This window comes from Limulus polyphemus, unplaced genomic scaffold (genome assembly GCF_000517525.1).
Source record: "Limulus polyphemus unplaced genomic scaffold, Limulus_polyphemus-2.1.2 Scaffold325, whole genome shotgun sequence".
Classification (NCBI taxonomy): domain Eukaryota; kingdom Metazoa; phylum Arthropoda; class Merostomata; order Xiphosura; family Limulidae; genus Limulus; species Limulus polyphemus.
In genome coordinates, this window is record NW_013665935.1 from 665224 (window position 1) to 675580 (window position 10357).

At 33.9% G+C, this 10357-nt stretch overlaps 1 protein-coding gene across 10 annotated transcripts in view; it reads right to left on the reverse strand.

The window, feature by feature from the left end:
* The window catches only part of LOC106457399 (isobutyryl-CoA dehydrogenase, mitochondrial-like), a 58959-nt gene that overhangs the window by 27763 nt on the left and 20839 nt on the right, over positions 1–10357 (reverse strand). For all 10 annotated transcript variants that reach the window (XM_013916810.2, XM_022383303.1, XM_022383301.1 and 7 more), the window contains one exon: positions 7341–7510. In XM_013916810.2, the coding sequence (XP_013772264.1) occupies positions 7341–7510 (170 nt within the window). The remainder of the gene's footprint in view (positions 1–7340; positions 7511–10357) is intronic.

The following is a 10357-nucleotide window of genomic DNA, read 5'->3' on the forward strand; positions in this document are numbered from 1 at the left end:
TAGATGTTTACACATTGTTTCATGAGAGACATGCAATTTCAGAGCCATTTCACTAGTGTATTGCCTTGGGTTAGATTCAACAAGTGTCTTCAAAGCATCAATATCAATATCGGCCACTGTCATCACAGTTTTTAAGGCCAAAGTCACCTGAATGAAATTTTCTGAACTATCGTTGACACTTACGAACATTCAAACATTTCCATAAACTTCTTTGATATTCTTTGTGGCTACAGAGGCATTGTTTCCCTTCTTGTATTCAAAAACCATTAAATGCTGAATGTGTCTTGTCGTGTGCCATCACCATAAGGGATTAGAGTATAGTAAACTTTACATATTATATAGGCTACACTAACGTGACATTTAGGTGGATCATTTAACTATTATACGTGATGTACGTTTTGGGGGGGGGGGGTAAATGAAAGTGTTCCAAAACGTGACACTAATTTCTTGTCGACCTAATACTTACAACACCTAATACAAACAAGTATAACAGCAATATTTTGATTACTTGGATAATTGGAATAATAAAAAACAGTAATAATATGGAAACATTGTATGTGATTAGTTGATTATTTTCATGACAATCAATTTATTCATAATTTTGAATTAATTAATCAGTCATTGGAATAATCAAAAACTGATATTGAAAAATAGATTTAATCATTATTTTAATTGATTTCTTAGTTGATGTGACACTGATAAATGGAATCACTGTTCATAGGTAATTGATTAAATCATCCATATCTAACTAGAGCTCAATTTGTGGTATAACACTAACATCTTATACTAATTATAATCCTGATTACAAATATTAGAACTTATAAGCATGGTTTGAATGGTGTTTTGTAGTTAATTTTGTTAATACTTTTGCTGCTAAGTCTATGTACGGAAATCATCATATCTAGGCTAGTGTTACTCATAGTTTTGCTTGTGATAACGCACAAAGCACTTCTTTGGACACAGATGTGGTCTATCTGTGCATCCTGTGCAAACATAACTGGAGCGATGACGTTTTACAGGACCACTGCAATGCACAGTCTCTATCCTTTTCTTCATAGTCCACCAGATGTCTGACTCCAACCCCCCTCTCCACTTCATTCCCTTTCTTCCCACGTTTATGACGTCTTCGGGTGTCATCTCTGCAGCTTTGTTTGAGGCCATCAAAGAGGTTATGTTTGAAAACTTGCAGACTCACTTTCTTTGTCCCTTTTGGCTGGCATAAACTGCACAAGATGTGGGCATTTACTTGGTCACTTTGATAATCCAGTGGTATACTTTCTTCCACCACTTTCAAGTTTTGTGGTTGTGCATACTATAGTATCCCACCATCTGGTTCATGTGATCACAGCCATTCATCGATATGTTGTAGTCATCCACAACTTTTGGCTTTATGATGGTATTTGCTCCTGCTCCCTTTTGAATGGTTTGCACCAAAGCTTTGGTTGAGACCAACACACACTGCTTTTTTGCCATTTTGTTCCTCCAACCAATGCACAGTGTTTTGTTTCTTGAGTCCAAAAACCACCTCACCTCTTGATGGTCAAGTTTCAGACTTTTCACTTCTTCAGGAAAGCTGACACAATTGATGACGAGTGTGCCAGTGTAAATGAGGCTGGATGTTCTTAGATAGTTTACAAAAACTGCTGAAGTGTAGTACCAGTCGGTCAACAACTGATTATCTGGCTGTAGGGGCTTCAGAAAAGTGTCAAAAACTTTGACAGTATGAGCAGAGTTTTGTATCAAGGTCAGGGTCGTATGCTGTGTCCTTTCTAAAATAAATTTTCAAATTGATAACATAGCCCATCAGTGAATCACAAAGCTTAAATGTCTTGGTGTATTTTTTGGGCATGCCTGCATTGAACTGCTTGTGCTTGAATCTGTTTTTCTACCCAATAACCATCTCATCAATACACACATTTTCATACAGATAGAAGGCAGCCTGAAACTTTTTCAACAACTTCTCCACAAATGGCTCAATCTTTGCTTTGTCTTCAGTATCTGGTTTGCAGACATAAGGCATACAGTGGTACATGATCTCAAACCTGTCCCTAGCAAACACCTGATGGTACCAGGGTGTGTAGAGATATCCAGCAGTGGACCAATAGTCCCTGATCTTGGGTCAAGGGTCCAAACCCATAGCAATCAAAACTGCTGTAAATTTCAATCATTCATAGTAAGTAACTGGCATCCATGAAGCAAATGATGATAATTTTGTTAGAGGATTGTTTTTGTCCAAAACTTTTGCTGCATATGCATTGATGCTAGAAATCAAAATGACCACTATCTCTTCATCAAGAAAAGCTTTGAGGAAATCCAGTGGTGAATGGATTTTATCCAAATCCAACTTAACTTTTCCTTGTGGCTCAGAGAATGAAAAGTTCACATCACTCTCTCCTTTTTCAACTACTCTTCATGATACTTCATCTTTACCATTCTCACAATCTCCTCCTGCTCCTACAAGTGTCCTCTTCCTCTTGTTAGATCTAGATACAGAACCTGCCTTCCCTTGCCTTTACCTCTACTCACACCAGAAAGGCCTGCCACTTTCACTAGATCTACCCAAGTCAGATTTCTCACTTTCAAAATCACCATCAAGATCACTGGGAATAAAGTAATTTTCCTGGCTCAGTAGTTCCTCAAATAACTTTCTAGCTTGCTCAGAAGTAAAGCAACATGGCCTACCAGAAGTAGTGGGCATGGTCATTTTCTTTGTTTCAAAATAGGGGTTCAAAACACTCACGTAAACTCACTAAAAACACGTCTTTCTTCTATCAACTTGGTGCTCATATTAAAGATATTTCATTAACAGAAGTAGTTACAGTTTTATAATGAATATATATCGTAAACAAAAACAAGACCTACAAGCTGATATATCAGCAACTCATCCAAGTAGAAAAATGAATGTGTTGATACATTGGCTGCTCATCCAAGTAGGAAAATGAGTGCACCAATATATTGGCTACTCAGAGACAAAGAGTTAACTGCATCTACTACATCTGAAGTCAACCTGTTCCCAAGGCCAACTACCCTGTTAGAAAAATAAAACTGTCTTAACTGAAGACAACTTCTTCCCTGCCAAAATTTATATTTGTGTCTCCCCATCTCACCATTAAAAACAAAAAGAGATAATGCATCAAAACTATCAATTCCTTTAACAATCTTAAACTCCTTAATCAGATCCCCCTCTAATTCTTCTTTTTTATAAAGAGAATACAAGTTTAAAGACATTGACTATTCTCATATGACAACCTTTCCACCAAATGTATCATACTAGTAGCACTCCCCGGAACACTTTCCAATAATTTAATGTCCTTTCTAAGAAAATGATCTCAAGCCTGAACATAGTACTCTAAATATGGCATAACCAATGACTTATACTATGGCATTATAACCTCTATATATGTGTATTCAGTATTTATGTAGACACAACCTAAAAATCTCTAGCAACAGTACATTGCATGGATGGTTTAAGAAACTGATGAACTAAAACACCAAGTACTTTCTCTTAAAATTACTCTCATCAAAAGCTCTACTCCCATCCTAACATTTTATTGTTCATTTTTAAATTTTCAGCCAAACTATTTTCATATACTTTTTGATTTCCTAATTTCCCATCTGACAAGCTCTCTTGATCTTCTATAATCCTCCAAATCTCCCATCATTGCAGTCAATTAAAATTTCTTATATTTATAATGCTTTTCTTTTATTTTGTCCTTTATACCTTTTGTGAGCTAACCCAATTTTTTACATGCAGCTTCCCTCTTTTGTCTATAAGGAACATTCCTATCTTGAATATTTAGAATAGTAAGAATTTAATTTTTAACTTTTTATCAGTATCTCCAACTAATTCAGTTGCCCAATCCACAGCAGATAATTCTTGTTCCATCTCTTCAAAATTTGCTTTTTTTCAAATTTCGAACCAAAATCTTGTTATTCTTTATTTCCATCAAATCTAATTGATCAATGATCACTTTCACCCACATCTCTACCCTATCAACTATTTCTTTATTAGAAAGTTAATAATAAGTCTAAAATATAACATTGTTCCTATTAGGTTCCCTAACCAATTGTTGAAGAAAAACATCTTGAATAGTTTCTAATAACCAGTCTCCCTGATGGTTTGACTGTGACATTTCCCAATCCATATGTCTAAAAATTAAAATTCCCCATTATTCTAACCTCATTAACAGTTGAATTATTTATCTCACTGTAGAGTTTCTCACTAATTTCGTGTCTGTAACAAATTCCAGTTAAATCATTCTCTTCTTATAACCACTAACAGAAATCTAACTAGATCCAACTTCATTGCCATTAGCCTTGATAACCTCAATATGAACCAACCGTATCTCACATTTTACATATAAAGCCACTCCTACCCATTTTTAGTGCTCTGTCCCTATTAAACAATGTATAACCTTGTATTTCAAAGAAATTTCTGTCATCAAAATTGTCTACATTTTGCCAAATTTCAGTTATTCACATTATATCAAAATCCTCTGTTCTGATCAGTACTCTAAGTCATCTATTTCATTTTTTATACTTCTAGCATTACAATAATAACAGTTTAGCCTACCATTAAAATTACTTTTGCACTTTGTTTCTACACTAAAAGTTTCTTTAAATATTAATTTTTCTTCATTTTTCTGGTCCTCACCACTGTCTAGTCCTAGTTTAAAGTTTCCTTATAGTTGAGTTAATAGCCCTTGCAAATGGGCCAGCCCCTACCATACTTAACTGCAAACCATCCATTCCAAAACTGGTCCTGCAAATCAAAACAGCCAACTTGCTTATCCTTACATATTAACGTAAGCCTAACATTCAGCCCCTGTGGTCTACTTATAATTCCATCCCCGTAGTTTAAGTCTTGGCAGTATCCCTAAAAGAATAAATTATTTTAGCCTTTTCTTGGAATGCCTTTATTATTGCATTGTAATTAAAGATAAGCTATTCTGAGATATCCTTCCCTATATCATTAGCCCCTATGTGTACTACAAAGACTGCATCACTTCTTGCATTTGTTTAGTGCAGCACTTGCTCTGGTGGCTACATCCTCCACCCCTGCTCTTGGAGAGCATAATCTAATTATTTTCTCCTTATTTACCCCACAAACTATCCTATCCATGTGCTATATTAAAAAACCTCCTACAACAATAACCATGTTTTTCATTCCCATCCCTATCTGTCTCTTTTGTTATCCTTCCTTCCTTAAGTTCATCATCTGCACAAATAAAGGCTGAAATCTGTTAGTTAGTAGAAACATATCATTAAAATTAAAATCCACTACTTAAGTTCCTCGTTAAATCCTCTTGACATATCCTGCAGTTTACCCTTCTATTTCTTCATAGTCTCTACCCTATTTACAATAGCCTTCAATTTCTCCTCCAACCTACAAACTCTACATACAACTTGTACAACTTCACAAGTAGATTCTTTAAATGTGCATGCAGGCCCTGAATTCCCAAATAAAACCCAATCCTTGCACCTATTGCACTTAACAAACTGTGAGCACTTAACACTTACACTACTTTAACCATTGCTGCCTGGTAATAAATAACACAGGCCTGCAATGGTTTTATTTTCTTGAAAGTTTTACATGTTCTACAGTAATTCCTGTACACTGAATACAAAAATGATATCCATTTTTCTCTATAACAAAGAGATTTTTTACAAAGTGTCATATGTACTTTTATATAAGTGAATCATTTTCTTTGAAATCAGGTCACATTTTGTTATGCTTAAAATGTTGACAAGCACTGGTTATAGATTTCTTTAGACCAATCGCAATGTGAGAGTTTTATCGATCGATTTTGAACCCATGAGAAATACACCGCTAGTATATAAATGGTTAGTAGGCCGCATGATGTCATTTCTGGATAGTATTTGTTTGTGCGTGCACTTTGACATTATTTTTTTCTTTTCAATATTATTTATTTGTCACTATGGCAACAAGAGGTTGTGTAAATGACCCAAACAAATTCTGTTATATTTGTGGTAAATTTTCTATTCTTATGTGTTACAAAAAAATGGATATTATTTTCGAAATCTGCGTAGCTGAATTATTGAAAATCTGTTATCAAAACCAAAACAACTTTTATGAAATTTAAATTCACAGGCATGTGTAATCAAAACTAAATACAAGCAGCCTACTGATAACAGTTAAGCATGTTAGAGTTAAATATATTTTGTTATTTTGCCCCTTATCTTCTCAATAAAATAATAAGTACATACTTTTAAAAGAAACTATACAGTTAAGTTCTGATTTGATCTTTAAACCAACTCTGATGATTTCACAACTTATAAATCTGTATGTTCAATCTGTAACACCCTATAAAATCTTTAAGGCATTATTCACCTTTAGAAGTACATGGCAGTAAATCAGTATATCAGGCTCAAAAATAAATTTCAGACTTAATTTAAAAGGGGGGAAGAAAAAATGTTTAGAAAATTAGATTTATGCATTATTATGTAAATGAAAATTCATTAGGTGGATGAGAGAAATCCCCTTTCACTGTTGTAAAATATGAGTATCTCTACTTATACTGATAAAGTCTACTTTTAATGAAGATAATTTTTTGTCAATAGCTTTTAGTGACAGGAATAACAAAATGAATAATGTGAGGTAAAATATGTACATGTAAGATCATATGAAGTACATAAAAAAGCCCATTAAATTATATTTATATATAGATCTCTACTTTTCAATATTGTACTTGCTGTACAAAATTAGAACTTTATTAAAATAACATCATTTGTATGTTAATGTTTATTACGAAGTTCTTAATTAACATTAACTTCTGATAAAAGCAAGCTACCCACATAGATTAGAACTAAAAATAAATCCAGTAATGGGAGTGGCTACTTGAATATACTATCTTATTTATAATGATTAGAAAGCATTATTTCATTAGTTCACTCCTGTTGCTGTTTACAATATTTTCAGCCATAAACCAATAATATCTCACAAGGTAGATTCAAATGAACTTAGATTATAGAAGAAATTCTTTTATAAAATTTTATATCTTTGGTGAAAAGTAATAAAACAGAAATTTATATTTATAAATGCAAAAAGGGATGTGCAAAATAATATAAATACAACATAAAATTAGTTCACAAAAACATTGTTAGGCTGATTAGAAATTTTGCTAAACCAATACTAATTTAGTAATTCTATTACAAAACTACTTTTAGCCTTTTTTCACATTATGCACATTTTGATGGTGATAACTCCTTACCAAAGCCCAAATGGCAACCCTGTAAAAAACATTGTATCTGCACAACAATAAGACAACTGAGAATACATACTAATCTGTTGTTAGCTGCTATTAAAACAAACTACTTACTTGTGAATGCTCATGTAAGCCGTAGTGCTAACACAACCACGAGAAAGAGCTTCAAAAATGATAGAAGAGTCAAGTCTTGTAAGTCCTGTACCACCATATTTTTCTGAAACATATATAGCCCCAAATCCCAGTTGAGCTGCTTTTTGCATAGTTTCTTTAGCAAAATATTCCTACATCCAAAGAAAAGTATACATTTTCAAGCAAAGATAAGCTGTCTCCTATTCTGGCTAAATATAGTAAGTGTTACAAACTACCTCACAACAGTGTTCAATCATACTTATGTTATATAACTTAAGCTTCTATAATAAAATATGAACATTTATTTAGTGTTTTTTATTGTACTTTCAAAAAAAATTAAATTTTTGGTGGACTGTTAAGAAGCACTGTATTTTATTATGAATGTGTGACTTATAATTACATTCACAGGAAAATAAAAACTTTTTATTATGATTATCCATTAACTACAGGGCCTTTATTGGTATTTTTTTAACCTTTTTTACTTTAATTATAATCCTGGGAGGCAATATCAGCCACCTAGTGATGTAATGACCTATGTAATGATATAGGGGCCCCTGAAAGAAAAATAATACATATACTCCTCAGAAGTGATGGGGTGACTGAAGAATGGTGACCAGAAGGTGTAGAGAAAAAGATGAATGTGTGAAGAGAGTTTACATGCTCACTAGGAGGAGTTCATCCAAAGGCTGTCCAAAAAGAAATGTAAGAAATAAAAAAAGGGGTGAACTGAAAGCGAAGAAAAGGGAAACAGTCTGTGAGCATCCATATCCTGAGACAAACATGTCAACAGACCCATCCCATAAGAGAAGAAGGAAAGAAGTCCATGAAAAAAGTGGGGACCCAGAATAGGGACAGACAAAGGTGGGAATCCTCCAAGGGAGAGGTTCATGATAAGGCATACTGAACAGCCCAATAGGACACAAGAGTTGAGCTAGGTGCAAATGGTCCAACTGGTAAGATAGAAGAAAGGGAGATAGGAGAAAAGTATGATGTACCTCCTGAATGGTTGAAGTCCAATGAAGAAATTATCAGTCTAGGGAGAGGTAGAGATAAGTGTGGTGGAAGAGGATGTAAAAAGCATACAAAGGAAAGATATCAGAACAGTAGTAAATGTATAAGTAGAAGAAAACAAGTAAGGAGATAAAGACAGTATAAAAATCATGAAGGTCAATAGCTCGAATGTTGCAGCATGCATGAAATTGTGCTAAACATCTTTAAGGTCTGAGATGGGCAAAGGGATTGGAGAAGGAGGACCAAGGAGAAGAACAGATCATAACAGAATAAAGAAGATAGGAGAAGAATCATCCCTTGGTACCAGCAATGGCTGAGACAGAGAATCCATTGAGAAATAGGCATATGATCATGAGAAAGAAGCTATTACATAAATGAAACAGTATAAAACCTAATCTCAAGCAAGGAGAAAAGAAAAGATTAACCCAAGAATGGTGGATTAGAATGTGAGAAAATGAAAAATAATAAAGAACACAGGTAAATGAGATGGAAAGGAACAAACCTAACAAGGAAATCAAAAGAGATTGAAAAGTGAAGGTCATTTCACAAATGGCAAATAAGTTGAATACTGTAGTCTAAGTTGTAATCCAAAACACACTGAACAATGGCTACAATGACCCTGACAGCTAATGAGCTTCCAAAGTCACAGCAGAAATAAGGTCTAAGTGTGAATAATGTCCCACACTCGGGACTAAGTATAAATCACCACCACTGAGAATTCATGATAGAAAGAATTACATCTTTTCAAACAAATGCTACAGATATCAAAAAGTAGAGTTTTGTTAACAATACTATTCTCAATAGATTGAACACAGATGAGACATTCAAACATGTCTGTGCTCTACAGTGTTGAGGAAAGAAATGAAGATTCACAAGTGAAAACACATAGGGTGAAATAGTGTGCATGGAGGTGTGTCGTCCTTCTATTGGTGGTGGGCTATGTCTCATGATACCATCATGTGGTAGCACAACTCATGTAAAATCATGTGAAATTAGGTGGGATTGTCTCAAGGTTAGTAGCATAAAAATCTCATCTCTGGCAGATGTGCAAGGAGATAGCTAATCTGTATGCAGAGGTTAGTTATCCTCTCAGAAATAAAGCATTATACATCTACGCTTTTCCTATATTAGTGGGTATATGTATAATTGAAATATGATTATTAATGTTCCCATGCATGCCGTATTTTCCATTTTACTCAGCAAAAAACCTAACAGCTGACAACAGACAAAGAATATAGCAAAATAGAATTCATGTTTCAGTGTTTCACATCTTACAAATCAGACTTTTATAAACATACATCTTCATTTTACTAACTTTATAGACAAAAACTCTGAGTCTGTATACAGTACTTTTGTGCTTTGTCAAAAAAATAACATAAGAACATTACAGATTTAAGCTTACAGAAATTATTCAAACAATTAGGTCATAAGAGTATTTTATTTTCCACAGTTCATTGCTAAACAAAAGCAAACAGCAAATTCTTAAAAGTTATATTGTACTTTTTGTATGTGCTTTGTGGGATTGTGAGGAGACAAGCAGATATTTTAAGCAGGATAAGTGGATTTTTTCAACATTTTGTCCTTTGGAAAATAAGTTTTTTCCCATGATTCCACAGCCCTGCTGAAGCCTAATGAAATATTGAGCAATAATTACATGTATATTATTGATTGATAGTTGTTTTGGCATATCGAAAATGTAATAACATAACATTTTGTAACAATGTGGGTCCTATTGGTCCATCTTGGCTGTTCCATCTTCTAAACTAAACTAAAACTGTTAAAAAATAAATTAAAAAAAAATCTTAAAGCCTGCCCTTACCATTCATTACTTATCAAGCTTTCTCTTGAACTCACTTAAATTTACTACTTTCACAACGTCCGAAGGTAACCCATTCCAAAAACCAACGTTTCACCCTGTTAGAAAAATCAACTGTCTTAGCTGAAGATGACACCTACCCTGCCAATATTTATATTTGTGTCCCCTAGTC